General features: G+C 45.3%; 2 protein-coding genes and 1 pseudogene across 2 annotated transcripts in view; 2 read left to right on the top strand and 1 right to left on the bottom strand.

The window, feature by feature from the left end:
* The first annotated feature begins 1,029 nt into the window (after positions 1-1,029).
* Positions 1,030-22,175, top strand: part of LOC115502040 (olfactory receptor 2F1-like) — a 342,928-nt gene continuing 321,782 nt past the window's right edge. The window contains exon 1 of the mRNA XM_030297203.1: positions 1,030-1,499. Within this exon, the coding sequence (XP_030153063.1) occupies positions 1,030-1,499 (470 nt within the window). The remainder of the gene's footprint in view (positions 1,500-22,175) is intronic.
* Positions 4,963-5,479, top strand: LOC115527373 (annotated as a pseudogene).
* Positions 8,841-9,720, bottom strand: LOC115527366 (taste receptor type 2 member 41-like). The gene is given in 5 exon segments (XM_030334964.1): positions 8,841-8,920; positions 8,923-9,124; positions 9,127-9,389; positions 9,392-9,546; positions 9,548-9,720. Coding segments are annotated over 5 exon segments (873 nt in total).

Here is a 22,175-nt window from a genome sequence, read left to right as displayed (position 1 = left end):
GGGATTTTCACAGTCAAACCCTAGAGCCTGGAGTTTCCCTTCCTTCTCAAGCTTCCCCAGTGGGCACTCAAATGGGCTTTTCCAGCAGCGGACTCTTCTCCATGTCCCCGTGGTCTCTCCTCACCCCTGTACTACCCAATAGCACTATCTCCTCCCGCCATGTTGCACAGACACGTAATGTAGACATGACAATGGAGCTAGAGGGACTTGCTATTAACAAACAGAGAAATAAAGACAATAAAATTGCTTAGTACATTTCATTTGTACTAAGGGAAAAAATAGCATCTTTACCCTTTGATAGAAGCTAAAGACCAGCAAAGTAAACAGGGAGGTGTTCCAAGGGCACACCTGTCTCTGCTGTCACAGAAGGATTTACACATAACAAAGTTCAAAGGGTTTCAGAGGCACTCCCTTACTGACTTCATCTGTGGGCACCATCAGGTTCCAAATGCTCTGGTTGCAAGTGAGTGATATATACATTCATCTTTTATAAAGCACTTACTTTAACATTCAAATAAATGCCAGCATTTCACCAAGGAAATAGCATCATCTCAAGAAGTTGGGACATAATTACAGCGAGCATAATGTTGTACAATGAGGTCCTGATCTTATCAACCTAGGAATAAGCCTGATTAATCAGTACACTGAGAACCAAGTGAGTGATGTTCTCTGTCACTGACCCAGCCTGGCTTATGGGAGAAACAGGAAGAACCACGAGCTCCAGCGTGAGGAGTAATGACAAGGAGGAAGTCCAGAGCACACGTCCTACATCTTAGGATCAGAGAATTATCCTCAAGGCCACTACTTTAAACTTTTTCTTATTTGTGTACTCACACTGTGAAACATTTTTTAGGAATCTTTGCATGAAAAGAAAAATCATAAAAGATCCATGATTTGAAGAAGTTCAGAGTCTAATGGGGAAAATGTACAAGTTCTTGCAGTCCCACAGAAAGTCCTTTGTTGCAAATTCTCATTGATTCTGGCTTCTCTAAGCCACCTCCTCTCCCAGCAGCCCGGCCCCCCTGCTCCATGAGGAGGGACAACCTGACCTGGGAAAGTGAGTTTGTCCTCCTGGGGCTCTCCAGCGACAGGCAGACCCAGGCTGGACTCTTTGTCCTGTTTGCGGCCGCCTATCTGCTGACCCTGCTGGGCAACGGGCTCATCATCCTCCTGATCGGGCTGGACGCGCGGCTGCACCTGCCCATGTACTTCTTCCTCTGCAACCTCTCAGTGATGGACATCTGCTACACCTCTAGTGGGGTCCCCCAGATGCTGGTGCACTTCCTCCTGGAGAAGAAGACCATCTCCTTCACCCAATGTGGGGCTCAGCTCTTCTTCTCACTGGCCCTGGGGGGTACCGAGTTCCTGCTGCTGGCCGCTATGGCCTATGGCTGCTACATGGCTGTCTGTGCCCCCCTGTGCTCCATAGCAGTGGTCTCTTGGCTTATAGGCCTAGTGAGTTCCGTGGTGGAGACAGTGGTCATGATGTACCTGCCCACCCGTGGGTACATGTGCTGACCACGTGGCCCACGTGGACATCATACATAGCAGGCTGTAAGGGTGGGCTTTAGCACAGTAGTGCTGCTGACGCCCAGAGATGAATGCTGGGTAGGAACTCGGTTGTGTCACAGACAGATACAGACGAACTCAAAAGTGGAAAGAGAAGGCTGTCTTCTAAGGACAGCAAAGCTTGTACTAAGGGATAAAGCATTTGTGCAACTGTGCGTGTGTGTGTGTGTGTGTGTGTGTGGTGTGTGTGGAAAATGTACTCTTTCTTTTTGAAGGCATATATAAGCAGTGACTTAAGTTCTGAAATCTTTGTAGCTCTGGCTGTTCTCAACAAGATTCAAAAGCAGTTTACACCCATCAGAAATGTTACACATCCACTGACTGTGTGAACATGAGCATATAATGCCCAAGGCCACTTTCACCACTGGCCTAAATGTCAACTTTGCCATCTGCAGTCAATCACCAAACACCACTTTTATTTTTTATTTATTTATTTATTTTTAATGTTTATCTTTATTTTTGAGACAGAGACAAGAGCATGAGCAGGGGAGAGGCAGAGAGAGAGGGAGACACAGAATCGGAAGCAGGCTCCAGGCTCTGAGCTGTCAGCACAGAGCCCGACACGGGGCTCAAACTCAAACCGTGAGATCATGACCTGAGCTGAAGTAGTACGCTCAACTGACTGAGCCACCCAGGCACCCCACCAAACACCACTTTTAATGAACACCTCCTCCGTGCCCAGCCTGAAGCCCTTCCTCACAACACTTATCATCCCAACCTCCTCCTCTCAAGAGCAGAGAGCATCATGGGCCTGGGACACGATGCAGGTCTCAGAAAGAAATATCAATCGGCGAATAGATTTGTGTGCCATACGCCGTGCCAGGTGCTGCAAGAGACACACGAAGTCAACAGGAGAGCCTTCCTCCCAACCTGGAGACTATTTGAAAAGATAAGAGATACGTGCCAAAAAAGAAAAAAAGAAATCACAACGTAATCCAACAATGCAAAAAACACAACTAAGGAGATATTTGCTTAATTACCAAATACAAGATGCAGGTTCAAAAAACCCATGGAATTCATGAAATTACCCCATGAAGGGGGAAAAAATCTGGGTAGTTTGCAAAGGGATTGAAGTGGAAGAAAAAATTAAATGGGGCTTTAGGAAATGGTTGAATTTGGACAGTTGAGGGAGTCGAAAGATAGGTTCATTTTTGGTGAGTGGAGGAACCATAGAAACCAAGTGAAGAGGTAGAAAAAACTGAGGTCTGTCTGGGAAAGAGTGAGCAAACCAGTTTGGTTAGAGCAAAGACTTCATTCTGAGGAGTAATGAGGCGGAAGTGAGGCTGGAAAGAGGGTTTGGTAGGGCTTTGAAAACAAGGCCAAGGAACGTGCTTTAGAGGCTGTGAAAAGATAGCAGGGTTTCTAATATGGGGCATTGACACATGTGATACGTATTCCAGAAGCTGTCCTCTTCCTCTGCACAGGACTGTTAGTCCTGAGACAAAACAAATAGCACAAACTTTGTCTTCTTTTTGTCTGACAAAGTCTCTATTTAGCGCTTAACTAGAGGCAGTAAGTGAAACAATTTTTTGTAATTCAACTTCCTCTCATTTGGGCAGACTTCGCAGACCAGGTAGATAAGGCAGGTTTCAAAGACCAAAGAATTGGGAAGAATATAGACCAGAAGTTTTTTAAAGCACAAGGGAATGTTAAAAGTGAATACATCTTGAGGTTGAGACTTGAACGAAGGGTATAACTGTAAAGTGCCTTCTGCTTTCCTTTTTTTTTTTTAATTTTTTTTAATGTTTATTTATTTTTGACAGAGAGAGACAGAGCATGAGCGGGGGAGGGGCAGAGAGAGAGGGAGACACAGAATCTGAAGCAGGCTCCAGGCTCCAAGCTGTCAGCACAGAGCCGGATACGGGGCTTGAACTCAAGAACCGCAAGATCACGACCTGAGCCGAAGTCGGCCGCTCAACTGACTGAGCCATTCAGGCACCCCCTTTTATTTTTTTTTAATAAAAAGATAACCATGCCATCTGAGTAACACTCTGAAGACTGAGCAAAAATAAACAGACCTTACTTGGTGTTTCTGTAAGTGTCACCTCTGATAACAACCCTGCTTTTCTGATTTCAGGCCATGTCTCAAGAGGCAACCCTCTGGTTAGACAGGTCCCATCCTGGTTAAGGAGGGATCTGGAGTTTGCTTTTCTAACACTGACTCACAAAACAGGTATGAGCCTCACCAAAGGCACTAGCCTGGCAAAGCCTTGATACTTTATCTTTTTTCATGGAGAACAAATCAATGCATGAAGTCTAAGAGAGCAAAACCCAGTTCCAAGGTGGTAACTCTATTAGTAGAGTATTTCTAGAGTCACTCAGAGTCAAAGGAGGGAGTAAATGGGCATGAGGGAACATTGTTCTGTGGCCATTCTGAGCAGACCTGGGAATTTACATGATAGAGGATCCCTATGGCAAGACCTCCCTGCTTTGCCAGGACAGCACTAAACTAATCTCTTCCATCCAAAACAAAAACCCTCCCTGTACAAAGAGTACAGCACTCTTTGCTTCACACAATCACACGACCAGGAATACCACAAGAGAGCAGAATCCTTAGCCTGGAACTCACAGACAGGTTTCCGGGTCTACAGGCACCTGGAACTGTGTGTTCAAATGACATCTCATCCACAGTGTTATCACCTCCTGAGGGATTTGTAATGATGTGCTCATTTATATGAATAGACACCTGGCCCTTGACTCCCCACAAGATTGTAAACACCATGGGGACAGAAATGACATCTACAAGGCTCACTACTTTATCTTCAGCACAGAGAGCTGCCTACAGGTAGGCACTCCAAAAATATCTGCCAATCGAATACATTCGCAAACAGTCTGCAGCCCCCCAAAAGGTTAACACATCCTGACATATATTTTTTGGGCATTGTGTTTTTAAATTTTACAAAATTTCTTCCATAAAATCTTTAGTAGTGAGCTGTGATATTTGCCACTGGTTGATAAGATGGGTTTTAGCTAAGCTTTGTTAATACCACAGAACTGGATTGTCCTTTAGGAAGCACTACCTACCAGAAGAGGGCTGTGGAAGGCCTAGCACATGGTCCAAGGTCCGGCAATCAATCTGATTTCTCATTGATTCAATCTGGTCTCCAGTACATTTTCTTAGTCTTTTTCGTTTCTTTCCTCAATAGAACAGCTCAATATAGCAACATGACAGCACATAATATAGAATAAAGTTTAAAGATAACAGCTAATATTTAGTAACTCTTACTATTCCCTTTATGGTTTTCTTCTTTCCCCTTTACGTCTTCAAAGAAAAAACAAAATAGTTTTGGTTTTTTTTTTTTTTTTTGCCTCCTTTAGCTGATGTCAAAAGCTACTTAAGTACTAAGTGAAATAAGTCAGTCAGAGAGAGACAAATAACATGAATACGCTCATATGGGGAATTTAAGAAACAAAACAGTGGGCTTGAGACGGGCTCAGTGTCAGTACCCAGAGGCCGCACGGGCCGCGGACGCCCTGCACGGCAGTCGGCCACCAGGCTGCTTCTGCCCCAGCCGCGGCAATGGACCCATCATGCAGGAGGACAGCACCGCTACCAGTTCGCCTGCGACACCTGCCCCTACATGCACATCACCGGCAAGGTAAAAAAATCGGAGGAATCCAAAGCTGAAATCAGTGGAGGATAGGCGTGTGGAGCAGCTGTCTGGGAGAATGTTGACTCTCCTGCAGAGTCACATCCTAACTGCGAACACCCGTGTGCCTATTTCGTGACCCACTTCAGCTTCAGACCCACTCTGCAGACGAGCTGGTGACCACCTTCTACAAATGCTCTGATGCTCGGTGTGGACACTGCCGGAGGAACGAGGGCCAGGCTGGCCCAGCCGTGTCAGTGTCTGCTTACCTTCTCCCTCAGGGTGGATTCCCAGCCAGGAGCGTGAACTGTGTGTCCTGAGAGTCTCTGTCAGTGTGGCAGAAAGCTAACCCAGGATGTCAGCAAATATAGCCCATCAGCCGATGAGCTCATTTCAATCCAGGGAGATTTGGCGGGGAGGGGGTACCCATAACCAAGTACAATCTGTAATGTCCTGCTCATTTATCTTTTTTTTTTTTTTTTTTTTTTTTTCGGGACAGAGAGAGACAGAGCATGAACGGGGGAGGGGCAGAGAGAGAGGGAGACACAGAATCGGAAACAGGCTCCAGGCTCTGAGCCATCAGCCCAGAGCCCGACGCGGGGCTCGAACTCACGGACCGCGAGATCGTGACCTGGCTGAAGTCGGACGCTTAACCGACTGCGCCACCCAGGCGCCCCCTCATTTATCTTTTAAATGTATGGGGTGATGACACTCTCTCACCATCAGCCCTCTTTTTTTTTTTTAAGTTTATTTATTTATTTTGAGAGAGAGAAAGTGCACATATATGCATGAGCAGGGGATGGACAGAGAGAAGGGAAGGGAGGGAGAGAGGGGGGGAGGAGACAGAGAGAGAGAGAGAGAGAGACAGAGGGAGAGGGAGAGACAGAGGGAGAGGAAGAGGGAGAGGGAGAGGGAGAGAGGGAGGGAATCCCAAGCAGGCTCCACACTGTCTGCCAACGCAGAGCCGAGGCAGGGCTCGAACTCACAAACTGTGAGACCATGACCTAAGCTGAAAATAAGAGTCGGATGCTTAACGACCTGAACCACCCCGGCGCCCTCCATCAGCCCTCTTAAACATGTACCCTGTTTGCACAGCTAAAAAAAGGTAAAATTTTGTAATTAAAAAAAAGAAACAACAAATGAACAAAGGAGTAAAAAGAGAAAGAAACAAACCAACAAACAGACTCTTAATTACAGAAAACAAACTGATGGTTACCAGAGGGAAGGTGGGGGGTAGGGGAGGTGAAGTGGGTGATGGGGACTAAGGAGGGCACTTATTGCGATGATCACCGGGTGATGTATGGAAGATAGAACGCTATATTGTACACCTGAAGCTAATATTACACTGTGTGTTAACTAGCTGGAATTTAAATAAAAACTTAACCAAAAAAAGCTACTTAACTGAACTATTCTCAGAGTCACACCCCCTAGTGAGCCTCTGGTGGCCTCCTTCAGCATCAGAGGCCCTTCTCAGTGATTTCTTAGCCACCACAGACGGTTTTTCTTTAGCGCACTCACACTTACCGTGTTGGCCTAATTTAGCAGTTAAAAAAAAAAATTAAAGAATGAGAAAAAAACAAAACGAGGAGTCAAAGAAAGAAACAGAAACACTGGTCTTTCCTGGTGGCTAGAAACGTCCTTGCCATACTCAGGTTTCTCTACTCTTTTGTGCTGATGCAGACACAGAGTATAATTTTTAAATAATATTAACTATGCAACACTAGAATTACTCTTAACAAGTTACGATCATACTAATGTGTCATGCACATATACTGCCTACATCAATCTTCGCAATTACTCTTGAGACAGCTGCTATCACCTCGGTGAATATGCGGAAACTAAGGCATAAAGGGTTAATTACACCTAAAAGAATTCACATCACGTTGTGTAAGACGTATATTTTAAAAAATTAAAACACTATTGAAAGTAATCAAAGAAATCTTGAATAGTTTTTTATTTTGTTTTGTTTTGGGTGCAGGGAAGAGCGTGTGGGGAGGGACACAGAGAGAGGGAGGGAGAGAATCTTAAGTAGGCTCCACACCAAACTCAGAGCCCAATTCGGGGCCCAACATGGGGCTCCATCTCACAATCAATTGTGAGATCATGACCTGATGTCAGATCAAGAGTCAGACACTTACCGACTGAATAAATCTTGAATAATCTTGAATAAATGGAAAAGCATACCGTATTCTTGAATAGAAGACTCGACATCATGGATATGTATTTTCTCCTCATGTTTGAATTATACAGTTAATAGTATCCACATAATTTTCTTTTTTTTTTATTTTCGGGACAGAGAGAGACAGAGCATGAACGGGGGAGGGGCAGAGAGAGAGGGAGACACAGAATCGGAAGCAGGCTCCAGGCTCTGAGCCATCAGCCCAGAGCCTGACGCGGGGCTCGAACTCACGGACCGCGAGATCGTGACCTGGCTGAAGTCGGACGCTTAACCGACTGCGCCACCCAGGCGCCCCTCCAACATAATTTTCTTAAAAAGGAATCGTTTGGGACTAGACACTACTATAGCCAAGAAAGTTAGAAGAGATTCATGAGGAAAGACTAGTTCACCAGTCATTCAAATATCATAAACCTAAAATACTCAAAATGCTGTGGTACTGGCACATGATTATACCAAAGTAGCACAGTAGCAAAACGGAACAGAAAGGAAGTACCCCCAATATATATAGGAATTTAGTCACGATAAAAGGTAGCATTTTAAATCAGTGGAGATTAGGTTGGGATTCTCTCTCGTGCTCTCTCTCTGCCCATCCCCTGCTTGCGCACACACGCTCTCTCTCTCTTAAAAAAAAAAAAAAAAAATTAAGAGGTTAAATGGTTTTGGGATGGAAACTAAGTGAAACTCTTGAGTCTTTGTTTTTCAGAACTAGAAGTACATGTTTATTCAAATTACATGTGACTTTGTGACTTTTGCTTAAGGAAGAAAAAAAAGTTCCAGAGACAATTTGAAGACAGAGAAAATCACAATGTGTGATTCTTAAGAAGAATAAACATGGAAAAAGTCTGGCTGCCACTGAGACTTTGGAGGGGGGAAAACTGAAAGCAGAACAGTGGAAATAATAATAAGAGATGGGTTTGGGTAAAGAAACTTTCCAGGAGTCTTCATAAAATTAAAACCAAATTATCCAAGTGTGCTGAAAGAAAAAGAATCCACACAGAAGGGAGGGCTATGCGACATCACAGCCCAGACCACTGTCGGCCCCAACTACTGTCCTCCAGGGCTCCCATGGTAACCAACACATTATCCTCAAGAGACCTGCTTCTTCCCCATCCACATCCCAGTTCAGCCACAGACACATTTTCTCTTCATCCCCTGGGAAGCTGTTGAGATCACATGTACTGTTAATCAGGACTCTTTAACTGGAAGCTGCCACATAACAGAGGGGAACACGAAATAGAGAACAGACAAAATTTTATATTCTGACTTCTGGACAATACTGGCTCTCTGGGACATGTGGGCCCCCATTTGACAGTGTCCCAAGGAAGGAATCTCGCTCAGAGAATCCCCAGAGTTGACTCCCCTCCTCTCCTTCCCAAAAGGAGGAAGCCCAGAGTAGAATCCAGTAGGTACCTGCCTCGAAAGCTATCTCCGTGTTAGTGGGCACAGGTTCCGTCACCCTCCCTGAGTCTCTTCCGGGGGTCTGGGTAAGGAGACCGTGCCACCTAGGCCACCCAGAAGCCCCTGGCCAGCAGCAGTAGCTGTCTGCACACCCCTCGAAGCCTGAGGTTGCTGGAGATGAGAAAAACGGATGGACAGACATGCACAGGTAGATTAAAATCTGCCACGGCCAGTACCAGTCGCTCTCTGAGAAGAAACCTGCAGCATCGATGACCAGGGATGCGAGGGACAGAGCATCAGGAATGAGGAAGGAGACGAGCGACTTCAGAGCTCTGGTGTGAGCCTGGGCACCGGGGTCCTGTGGCCTGTGGGCGCTGAGCCACATCCTCCCGGTGTGTGCCTCCTCAGAGAATTAATCAACAGCGCAACTGAGATGAGAAAAACAGAGCAAGGAACTAACCGGGTGATCAGCTTCAGGGGCAAGAAGTAGTGAACTTCCAGTGTCCTGCTCCACTGTCTGAAGGTCATGTTCCCAGGAAACTTTCTAGTTAAGAATCCTTCACACACAGCATGGTTTCCCCAAAAGAAGAGCAGAGTGACGATGAAGGAGATCAGGAGAGGAGCCATGAGGAGCCAGGGCACTGACCCTGGGACCTCCACTTGAGCCAGAGGAAGGTGGGGTGGGTGAAGTTAGTGATCTTCATGCAGAAGAGGACACTGTGCCAGGAGCTGAACCAGAAGGTGGCTGAGTTCAGGAAGTCCCAATGGAGACCAAAGAACTGCCGTGCAGGACCTCTGCTGTACTCGGCCATAGAAGCTGTTCACCGTTCCAACCCACTGCAGGCAGAAGCGGGAGGCGCCCAAGCTCAGGAGGATCATGCCAGAGGGAGACAGCCTCCCCCGCCGCAGCCTTTCCGGCCCAGCACCAGCACAACGAGCCGTTGGCCAGATTCCCAGAAGGCACGGCAGGACGAAGAGCAGCATGAAGAAGGCTTAGAGCCCTGGCCGCGTTTCGGCCCGCTCGGGTCACCACCCCTGTGCCTTGCGCCTTGGTCCCTGGCCTCCTCCCTACCCCCGCACACAGTCCCTCTTTAGACCTTTCCTGGGGACGTGAGAAGAGTGCTCAGGGCTCTGCATCTGAGTCCAGAGTTCGCTCACAAGGCTGATACTGGGGCTGCAGGTGAGCTCAGCTCAGCGAGGATGCAAATTTCCCGTGGGGCTCAGTTACCACGAGGCCTACCGCTGCCCCTGATTTGCCTTGTCTGGTTTTGCCTGCATGCTACCGTCGTTAGCATCAATGTAGAGAGTTTTTCAGTGTCTCTGTAGCTGAGTTCTATCCTTCTTATTTCTCCCTCAGGAGAATATACACACCCTCTCCCCATCAGATCATTCTTAAGCCATGAAGCGTACAGCAACAAGTACAGGAGACATTTAATATGGCCAAGACCTGGCAAAACAGTGGATGATAGAGAAGTCTGTCTCCAGCCAAGCTTCCCTGTCACACATCCACCCTCAAATATGAGCAGTCATCCCTTCAAGGTCAGAATCTTTGGTCCACCTTTTACCAAACCTCTTCTTAAATCCTTCATGGACCCTGAGATATGAATGACTGATAACGGTTTAAACCAGTTTTATGTTCCAGTGAGAGAATTCATTTCCTTGCGGTTGTGGAACTAAGGGCACCTGCCTCTTGCTGGGTCTCAGTTGAAGGCTCCCTCGATCCTGGTGGCCACTGGCTGTTTTTTGCCAACCGGGATGTCACCTTACTCCATCAAGCCAGCAAAGAGAGTCTCTAGAGGGAGCTGGCTAGCAGGATGGAGTCTTAAACAGTGTACTACAATCACGGGAGGACATCCTATCACTTTTGCCATATTCTATCGCCTAGAAGCAGTCACGTCTGCAGGGACGCTCAAATGTGTGGGTTACAAAAAGGTACAGACACCAAGTTGGGGAACCATCTTAGAGCCTATCTGCCACAATGAGACACCACAGCTTACAAGGCATGTGTGCTGTCCTGTCTTCCAACACCACATTAAAAGAGATCCCTATGAGACCACATTAAAAAGCAAAGTATTTTCTGGGGGGCTCCTGGGTGGCTCAGTCAGTTAGGCATCCAACTCTTGATTTCAGCCCAGGTCATGATCTCATGGTTTGTGACACTGAGCCCCGCATCAGGCGCTGCGCTGACAGTGTGGAGCCTGCTTGGGATCCTCCCTCTCCCTCTCTCTCTGCCCCATCCTCCACTCACACTGTCTCAGCTTGGTCCATAGTCAAATGTTTCCCATTTAGTAGTTCAAATCTGTCCTTTCTCCACATTTGTTTGAAAAACTCAAGAGTATGTTTTTATGTAAGTGTGTCCTTTTGGATTGTGACTTTGTATGAATCAACTAAGAAAAATAGTCATACAAATAATGTGAAAGTTGTCACTACCACAGCATAAATGTATAATTATACTAAAATGAATAATCCACAACAGAGAGAGAGATCTCACTGAAGGTAGGTGAACATGCATTTTTTCTATTCTCAGATCCACATCACTCATACAGTTTTGACTCATTCACTCAACAAATACTTACTGAGCACTTACACACACAGGGCTCCTATTCTTGTCACCGGGAATAGAGAAGCGAACGTAAGAGGTGGGATTCCTGCTTCTGTGGAACTTACAGTCTGATGGAAGGTAACTGACAATAAGCACGTGCACGAACAAGACACTTTCACATTGTAATCAGTGCCCTGATGAAACAGGAGAGGAAGACTGCTGGAGAATAGCTGGAGAGGGAGAAGCGGCTCCTTCACACCCACGGGATGGGGAAGGCATTCTCAGGGGACACGTGGGCTGAGGGGCCCGAGCGAGTAGAGTCTTTGCCACGTACAGCTGGCTGAACTCGGAATATTATCGAATCATCACTTTATTCATTCTCTCCCACCATCTCTTCTAATTTTACCCAGTGAGAGAACCTTCTCCTGCCAGAGAAAAAGAATTCCCGGAGGCCACGTGACTATTCACTCTTATCAACTAAGTTGTCCCGAGATCACTTCAAGTCACAAAACCAACTCAGACCAGAAATGGGGCATTTCTGTCCAATATATAAAAACTACATAACAAGATGGCATTGGCTAATGCAGATGGAGAATGCAAAAGGGGCGGGAAGGGTCTTGCTTGGACTAGAACCAAAGCCTTGTGCCTTCCGGGCCTGGCACGTGTTAAATGCTGATGCTCCTTCCTGGGGAACTTCAGAGCTCTGGAGGCTCCCCACTGGGCTCTCTCCCACAATTCCCTTTGATGGGGAGAAAGCATCTTTATTTTGGGTGATCCCTTGGGACTCCTTCCTCAGCTCCTAGACATTTTCCCCAAAATTACTACTGCTGGCGTTTCCTCACCCCTAGACAGCCCTATTGGTCAAACCTCAAGACACCTGCACACATATGCTCTCTCCCTTGGGGTCCAAAACTGGTACCCTAGGCCTGCCCCCACACTCCAAATGTGGCCACATTCTCCTGACTCTGCCCCAAAAGTTAGCTAGTCTGTTTGTCTCTCATTATCTTAACTACCCCCAGCAGGAACAAGACCATACTCAGCCCACTATCCCTCCCGACTGAAGCAGTAACACGGCAAGATTTGAGAGTGGCCCCACAGAAGCTCTGGAGCACCACCAGGTTTGAGGTTAAGTCCTCCTCAGTGAAGGATGGAGTGCGTTTCATCACACAGCTTTTCCAAGTATTTATTCCTCACAAAATCCTCTCTCTTCTACTCTCTAGCCTTTTCATTTTATCAAAGGGTTTCAGGAGTTACAGGACAGGTTTATGCCCAGTGCCTGTGAAAACCTGAATAGTGTGAACTAGCAGCTCACTTTGAAATCTCCTATCATTAAATCTTTGCACTTGGTAGAAATGTCAACCTCTGTTTAAAAGGCAAGATCAAGAAAGTCATGTTGGTCATGGTAAGAACTTGGGATGTTATCCTCACATAATAGAAAGTCATTAGAGAGTTTTAAACAAGGGAGTAGCATGACCTAATCTGTTTTTAAACAGATCCTGTGGATCAGGACTTGGAGAATGGAAGTGGGGAGGGGCAAGGGTAGAGAAGAGCAGTCAGAGGCTACTGCATTAGACCGTGCACAAGCAGGCGCTAGCTTCCTCTCAGCTGGGAGCACTGGAAGTGGTGAGCAGGGATGAGATGCTGGCATCTTTTGAAGGCAGATTCAGTAGGATTTTCCTGATGGCGGGAGTGAGAGAAAAAAAGGGATCAAGGATGGATCCCAAATTTTTACTTCGGTCACTGGAGAATTTACGGAGCTGTCTACAGAGAGGAGTTAGGCTGAGAGGGATATGCTTCTGGGAGGAAGTCTGTTCTGGCCATGTGAAGTCTGAGACACCTGTTAGATCTCTAAAATGAGACATGAAGGGGAAATTAAAATATAAGTCTGGATCTCAGAATGGCTGGAGTAACAGGTTTGGGAGCCATCAACACTCGGTATTTAGAGCCATTACATTAGATGAGATCACGTGGGAAAAGAGTGTGAACGGAGACTGGTAAGGGGCTGGAGGCGAACCCTGCACCTTCAGCCTTGAGGGGTTGGAAGTCAAAGGATCCGGCTGAGGAGACTTGGCTGAGACTGATATCCAGGAGGGATTCCGTTCTCTGAGCTCATGCTCAGGTACAGGAGGAGGAGGAAGACAATGGGGAGGAGGGCGACACAGAAATGAAAACTGTGCTGAAGAGACTCGAGCGCTGCAGGGGGATCTGGACCCAGGGGCTGCAAGCCACATGCTCTAGGGAGATGCCCTGAGGCAGATACTGTCAGCGGCTCTCACTCTGACAGGCCCTCTGGTCGGGACCCAAGCCCAGCCCAGCAGTGTTGAAACCGCGCTTTACCACCTGACAGCCTCAGCAGAGCAGCTCTATTTATCATTCATCCATTCAGCAGGTACCGTCCGTCAGACACTAGGCCAGCCATGTAGGCACAAAGATAAAGATAGTCTTTGAGGGAGAAAAGATAAGTAGACATATGACAATTCCAAATAGTAAATGATAAAATAATATTTACTCAGTGCTGCTATGCATCCCCATGCACTTCCAAGCACTTTACAAATGTTAATTTTTGATACTCATAAAAACTCAATGAGTATCAAAAAAGGCGCTGGAACACTAGATATCTACATACAAAACACTGATACTGGACACCATCCACAAAAATCAACTCAAAGTGGATCCCAGAACCAAACATAAGAGCTAAAAGTACAAAACTCTTAGAGGAAAACACAGGAGTAAATCTTCATGATCTTGGGTTAGACAAAGCCTTCTTAGGACAACAAAAGCATGAGTGACTAGGGGCTCCTGGGTGGCTCGGTCAGTTAAGCATCGACTTCAGCTCAGGTCATGATCTTGAGGTTCATGAGTTCAAGCCCCACATCAGGCTCTGTGCTGACAGCTCAGAGCCTGGAGCCTGCTTTGGATTCTCTGTCTCCCTCTCCCTGCCCCCCCCCACTCCCCACGCTCTGTCTCTCTCTCTCAAAAATAAACGTTAAAAAAAATTTTTTTTAACAACAACAAAAAAAAGCACAAGTGACTAAAGAAACAATTGATATACTGGATTAAATCAAAGATTACAAACTGTTGTGCTTCCAAGGATACCATCAACAAAGTGAAAAAACAACTACAGAATGGGCGAAAATACCTCCAAATCATATACCTGATGAGAAACTTGCACCCAGAATATATAAAGAACACTTAAACTCAGCAATAAAGGACATAATCCAATTTAAAATGGGCAAAGGATTTGAACAGACATTTCTCCAAAGATGACAGACAAATGGCCAACAAGCACACAAAAAGATGTTCCACATTATTAGTTACTATAAAATTCAAACTAGGAGGCAACCGGGTGGCTCAGTCAGTTGAGCATCTGACTTCAGCTCAGGTCATGATCTCATAGTTCATGGGTTCAAGCCCCACATCAGACTTGCAGCTGTCAGCACAGAGCCCACTTAGGATCTTCTGTCCCCCACTCTCTGCCCCTCCCCCACTCACCACTCATGCTCTCTCTCAAAAAAACATTAAAAAAAATTTTTAGTGGAAATCAGCCATTGCTGATTAGAGACTCTAGCCACCTTAATGTGCTCAGAACACTCACATTAGCCTACAGTTGGGCAAAATCATCTAACACAAAGCCTAGCTTATAACAAAGTGTTGAATATCTCATGTCATTTACTGACTACGATACTGAAAGTGGAAAGCAGAGCGGTTATGTGGGTAGAGAATGGTTGTCAGTATTCACCGTCATGATCACGTGGCTGACTGGGAGTAGAATGCGAGTGTTCTCACTAAAGAAAGGTAACTATGTGAGGTGTTAATGAATTTGATGGTGGGAAACCCTTTCAAAGTGTATACAAATCAAATCATCACATTGTACACTTCATACATATTACAATTGTTTGTCAGCTATATACCTCAATAAAGCTGAAAACAAGACTGGAATCAATAGAAAAGTAACCATGAATGTTAACTGAGAAATACAGAACACAATTTGACGTGTGATAACTATTATATTAGTGTTCAAATAGGTATGTTCATGAGATACAACAAACATATGATTTTTTATTATAAAAGAGAAAACCACTAATATTTTTGATGCAAAACAGAAGAGTCATAATAATATCCCGCAAATGTTAGAGAATCAGCAATTATGATCCCTGGATATATATTATCCCTTACACAATATAATGTCTACAGTGGTTATATACAGTGAACGTAGGGGTGCCTGGCTGGCTTAGTCAGAAGAGCAAATGACTTGATCCTGGGGTAGAGAGTTAGAGCCTCGTGTTGGGTGTAGAGGTTACTTAAAAATAAAATCTTAAAAAAATAGTAAATGTAAAGTCAACATTCATGAAAGCATGAATATTATAATATAATACAATTATATCTATTATATTAATATTAACATTATAAATTATGCAGAATAACACTGGCTGGGCATCCAGAGTAGATATGAGCCATGATTCCCTCTTTGAAGAGAGGAAATAGGATGTCTAAAATGACAGTCATCACAATGTAGACTGAAACAACGAGCGAGGATATAAAAACACTGCCTGCAATAAAACCTTCAGAATCTGTGCCTTGTCCTTCTAGGTTCTGGGGGAAGAGCACCACTGTGGTGGCATATGGAACATCACCAAGCTGATTGTGTCATGGTTCCATTTAAAATTACAGTTAAGATTGAATATAAAATCTTGATTATTCAGCAAAATTAATGAATCAAATATTTTTATTCCTAAGATTTATGTTTTTTCATGTTTTATGCCATACTTTCCACAAAATATTTGCGTGTCCTAGAAAAGTGCCATCTGTGAGAACAAATGATGATTCTTCCTGAGAAATTAACAATAAATTTGTTCATTATTGAGCTACTACTATTCATAAATTTCATAGTCTCTTGGGGTGCCTGGGTAGCTCAGTCAGTTAAGCAACCAACTCCTAGTTTCAGCTCAGGTCATGATCTCACAGTCATGGGATCAAGCCCCACGTCAGGCTCTGTGCTGATAGCGGGGAACCTGCTTGGGATTCTCTCCCTCTCTGCCCCTCCCCCACTCATACTCACACTTCTCTCAAAATAAACAAATTATGGGGCACCTGGGTGGCGCAGTCGGTTAAGCTTCCGACTTCAGCCAGGTCACGATCTCGCGGTCCGTGAGTTCGAGCCCCGCATCAGGCTCTGGGCTGATGGCTCAGAGCCTGGAGCCTGTTTCCGATTCTGTGTCTCCCTCTCTCTCTGCCCCTCCCCCGTTCATGTCTCTCTCTGTCCCAAAAATAAATAAAAACGTTAAAAAAAAAAACAAAAAAAAAAAAAACTTCACAGTCTCTTACAATAATTATTAAAAGGCTTCCTTATGTCTGCCATGGCAAAAAGATGAAATAATCATAATACATAAAAATATATATAAATTAAAACATATATATGTATATATAAATTTATTATCCTAAGTTTGTTTTTTGTGGTTTTTTTGTAGTGTTTATTTTTGAGAGAGAGACAGAGACAGAGAGACAGAGACAGAGTGAAAGCGGAGGACAGGCAGGGAGAGAAGGAGACATAGAATCGGAAGCAGGCTCCAGGCTCTGAGCTATCAGCACAGAGCTCAACGTGGGACTTGAACTCATGGACCATGAGATCATGACCTGAGCTGAAGTCAGACACTTAACTGACTGAGTCACCCAGGCACCCCTAACCTAACTTTGTAAAAAGTTGTTTAAATATCTGAAATATTGACATTATTTACTTTTACATATACATTTGTATAAATACAATTCTATGTGAGGAAAAGTATCTAGAAGGAATAATGAGTGTTAATGATAATTATTCTCTGGATAACGAAAGTATGAGTGATTATTAAACTTCTTTATAATATTCTATAACTTTCAAGTCCCTGCAATAATCAGATATTATCAAAAAAGAACATTTAAAGTTTGAAACTAATAAACCATTTGTGATCAAAGTAAGGAAGGCTAAATAACTCTGCTTCATCTCCAACATTAAGCTCAGCTGTAAAACCCTATGATTTGAGACCAGTAAGAACTGATTGACCTGGCATAGGGCAGGGGAAGGTAGGGCAGAGCAGCAGGGCAGAACTGGTCACGGTGTTCAAGGTTCCACTGTTATACAGAGTTGTATATTGATCTTCCAAGGACTTCTCCCTGCTGCTTTCCTGAAAATCTTCTGTATAAACGTTAAGCATTTAGTTAATTGGTCCAACTAACGCTTTCAGTACCTCTGTCCCACCCCTCCCCTGCAAACATGTACCACCACCATCAACACCAGTGCTACCGTCCAACTGCCACCATCACAAGCCAAAGATCACACCCTCTTCTTTCCTACAGATAAGGAAACTGAGACCCCGGGAAGGTAACTGACTTTCCCAAGGCCACAACACAGATAGAGGCAGAAAAGAACGAATTCTTAAATTCAGATATTCACTCGAAGACCCTGCACCATGTTCTCCCAGAGCCCTTATGTCATTGAGTTAACTGTCACCATCAAAAGTTTCATGCCTTGGAAGATTCTTAATTTCCATGCTAGAGACCAAAATTGGAATCTTAATACCTTCTACTACCCAAATCTCCATCAGGAAGAGAGTCTGTAGCAGGACACAGGGTGTGGGGCATGAACGCAGTGTTAGTGTTCGGTCCTCACTCGTACCTTGGGAATCAGTGATTAGGTGGACAGTACCCTGTGATTAGGACTCCTGGAAAGCCTATTCCAAATTCCCAGGTTCTGACTCCACCGGATTCCCTAAATTCATGGCAACCATTCACAAATGTCAAGTCAGAGCAAGAGAAAAGAACTTTCTTTGAGGCTTTGGCAAATTCACTTCTCAGGGCTGGGTCACCAGTTGCTGCACCACCAGGTTGGCCAGGAAAGACTCGGATGGAATCCACAGTGGTCCCTAAAGTATGATGCTGCCAAAAGCAAGCACAAGGCTAAAAGAGACCAGTATTGTGAGCCGAAGAGCAAGTCAAAAACAGCAACCGCAGGGCTAGACCAAACTGGATAGAGTAGGCCAGCAGAGTCCTCCATGCAAAATCAATTCACTTTCCAGATGTCTCTACAAGACAGAACCTATGCAGAAGTTGAAGTCCAAGGTCTAAATGAAGCAAAGAAGCATGAATAGATAGCACAGGTAAGCAGTGGAAAACATATCAAGGTTTAATTTAGTTTTACCCAAGGAAGTAAGCTATTGATTTTAGGGTAGAGACTGCCTTGAGCTCTGTGCTTTTAAAGCCATTCTTGACGGGAGAGAATTAGAGCTTCTGATGTGCACTCCAGAGGGCAGCGTGTTCTAAGCTATGGTTCCACAACATCTGAATATCCATAGCTGAAGAAGGATGTCACATTCTCCATGGCAAAGATACTTTGCAATGTGTGTGTCTTTCATGGCTCTAGTTAAAAAAAAATATGCTACAAAGTTTCTGATTCTTTTACACATCAGTACCTGTACTTTGTTTGTTTGTTTGTTTGTTTTTTTTGAGGGAGGGAGAGAGCAGGGTAGGGGCAGAGACAGGGAGAGAGAGAAACCCAAGAAGAGCCCAACGCAGGGCTCTCTCAGGAACCCTGAGATCATGACTTGTGCCAAAATCAAGAGTCAGACGCTTAACCAACTGAGCCACCCAGGTGCCCACACCTAAAAATACTTTAATTCGATGTGCCTCAGTGACTCTTCCTCACATTCAGATTCTAAAACACATCTGCTCGGTCTGAAACAGATATTTGTACATCTACGTTCACTGCAGCATTATTCACAAAAGCCAAAGTGTGGAAGCAACCCAAGTATCCGTCAACAAACAAATAAGTGAAATAGATAAATAAAATGTGGCACAGACAATGAAATATTATTTTGCCTTCACAAAGATATCTGCTACAACGTGGATGAATCTTGAAGACATTATGGTAAGTGAAATAAGTCAGACGCAAAAGGGAAAATAATGTGTGATTTCACTTAAGTGAGGTACCCCAAATAGTCCAACTCATAAAGATGAAAAGTAGAATAGTGGTTGCCAGGGGCCGGGGAGGGAGGAGGCGTGGAGAATGGGACATTTTCATGTAAGGGATAGAGTTTCAATTGGAGAGGATGAAGAGTTCTGCTGACAGATGGTGGGGATGACCGCATAACAGTGTGAATGTACTTAATGCCACAGAAATGTACACTTTACAAAGGCTGAAATGGTAAACTTTGTTATGTGTATTTTCATCACAATAAAGTATTTTCTCAAAGCATATTTTCTGGACACAGTATAAGGGCCTCATCTTTTATATACATGCTTCAATTTCAGACATTGCTCTTGATCTAATAGAAAAGTACGTTGTTCTTTTAAAGAACAAAGACTGTGTCTTCTCCAGCCCCCCACATCTCCACATAGTGGGCATTAAGGAAATATTTGCTGCATGAATGAGCTTGGTTTGTTTTCCTTTTAAAGTCATCTTATGGTCATCCTTCTACAAATGCATACGACATATTTTGTTACAGATACTTTCAACTTTTGGGTTCTTTCAGGAGACTGAGTTAGCAAGACAATATAATTCTATGACAACAGAACCAATAATGCTTGTGTCTACCTTGGAAATGCTGAGAAGAAACACGTATGTTGTACATACAAAGGTGCTTCTCAGTCTTATTCGCGGAGCCCTGAAAGTCTGGTCTTACTACTAAGAGTTGGCGAATTATTTTTCCCAAAAAATAACAGATCAGTAACAACTCAGCTGCAATAACAACCACGTAACAAAAGATTTCAAAACAAGTAACATGACTCAGGTACTGACTCACATAAATACAGTCATTAGCTTTAATTGAGAAGTGCAGCAGTCTCGCCAGCTTCCTATGGATTTCTCTATGGCAGGACAAAAGGAGGATAGAACCTAAATGTTTTCCAATTCTAAGCGTTTGGACCAGCTGTTTTCCTTCTCCATTTGCAACTTTTCAGCAATAAGGACAGCAGTCCCCTTACATCTGACCCCTACAAGCTTGAATGGATCTACTGCTGGTGATGACCCACAGGGCAGTACATCCAATGAGTTTGTCAGTAGGACAGGAAGCCACCAACTTCAGCCCTAATCTGGTAGGATACAGGAAACTATAGTCCCTCTTGGAGACAGACATCTATATTGCTCTCAAAACTACTGCACTTTAGGGGCGCCTGGCTGGCTCAGTCAGAAGATTGAGGGTGTGGCTGTTGATCACAGGGTCATGAGTTCAAGAAACCCCGTGTCTAGTGATTACTTAAATCAATAACCTTTAAAAAGAGATTACTTAGGGGCAACCTGGGTTGCTCAGTCAGTACGTGTCCCACTCTTGATTCTGGCTCAGATGGTGATCTCATGGTCATGAGATTGAGCCCCATGTCAGGCTTCCAAGCTGAGTGGAGCCCTGTTTGGGATTCTCTCTCTCCCTCTCTTTCTTTCAAAATAAATAAACTCGGAAGGAGCAGGAAGATGGCAGCGTAGGAGGACGCTGGGCTCACCGCGCGTCCTGCTGATCACTAGATTCCACCTACACCTGCCTAAATAACCCAGAAAAACCGCCAGAGGATTAGCAGAACGGAGTCACCGGACCCAAGTGCAGACGAGGAGGCCCACGGAAGAGGGTAGGAAGGGCGGCGAGGCGGTGCGCGCTCCACGGACTGGCGGGAGGGAGCCGGGGCGGAGGGGCGGCTCGCCAGCCAAGCAGAGCCCTCGAGTCCGGCTTGCAAAAGCGGAGGGGCCTGACGGACTGTGTTCCAACAGCAAGCGCGACTTAGCGTCTGGGAGGTCATAAGTTAACAGCTCTGCTCGGAAAGCGGGAAGGCTGGAGGACAAAGGGAGGGTGAGCTGCGGAGCCCCCCGGACGACAGAGCTCAGTTTGGCGGGGAACAAAGGCGCTCGCCAGCGCCATCTCCCCCCGCCCATCCCCCAGCCAAAATCCCAAAGGGAACGGTTCCGGCCAGGGAAATTGCTCGCTCCGCGCAAACACCCAACTCTGTGCTTCTGCGGAGCCAAACCTCCGGCAGCGGAATCTGACTCCCTCCGGCTGCCACAGGGCCCCTCCTGAAGTGGATCACCTAAGGAGAAGCGAGCTAAGCCTGCCCCCCCTCCCGCCGTGCACCTTGCCTTCCCACCCCAGCTAATACGCCAGATCCCCAGCATCACAAGCCTGGCAGTGTGCAAGTAGCCCAGACGGGCCACGCCACCCCACAGTGAATCCCGCCCCTAGGAGAGGGGAAGAGAAGGCACACACCAGTCTGACTGTGGCCCCAGCGGTGGGCTGGGGGCAGACATCAGGACTGACTGCGGCCCCGCCCACCAACTCCAGTATACACCACAGCACAGGGGAAGTGCCCTGCAGGTCCTCACCACACCAGGGACTATCCAAAATGACCAAGCGGAAGAATTCCCCTCAGAAGAATCTCCAGGAAATAACAACAGCTAATGAGCTGATCAAAAAGGATTTAAATAATATAACAGAAAGTGAATTTAGAATAATAGTCATAAATTAATCGCTGGGCTGGAAAACAGTATACAGGACAGCAGAGAATCTCTTGCTACAGAGATCAAGGGACTAAGGAACAGTCACGAGGAGCTGAAAAACGCTTTAAAGGAAATGCAAAACAAAAGGCAAACCACCACAGGCTCGGATGGAAGAGGCAGAGGAGAGAATAGGTGAACTAGAAGATAAAGTTATGGAAAAAGAGGAAGCTGAGAAAAAGAGAGATAAAAAAATCCAGGAGTATGAGGGGAAAATTAGAGAACTAAGTGATACACTAAAAAGAAATAATATACGCATAATTGGTATTCCAGAGGAGGAAGAGAGAGGGAAAGGTGCTGAAGGGGTACTTGAAGAAATAATAGCTGAGAACTTCCCTGAAACTGGGGAAGGAAAAAGGCATTGAAATCCAAGAGGCACAGAGAACTCCC

This window comes from Lynx canadensis, chromosome A2, assembly GCF_007474595.2.
Source record: "Lynx canadensis isolate LIC74 chromosome A2, mLynCan4.pri.v2, whole genome shotgun sequence".
In the NCBI taxonomy this organism is placed as follows: domain Eukaryota; kingdom Metazoa; phylum Chordata; class Mammalia; order Carnivora; family Felidae; genus Lynx; species Lynx canadensis.
Note: the sequence above shows the minus strand (reverse complement) of the source record. Positions and strands in the feature narration are given on the sequence as shown.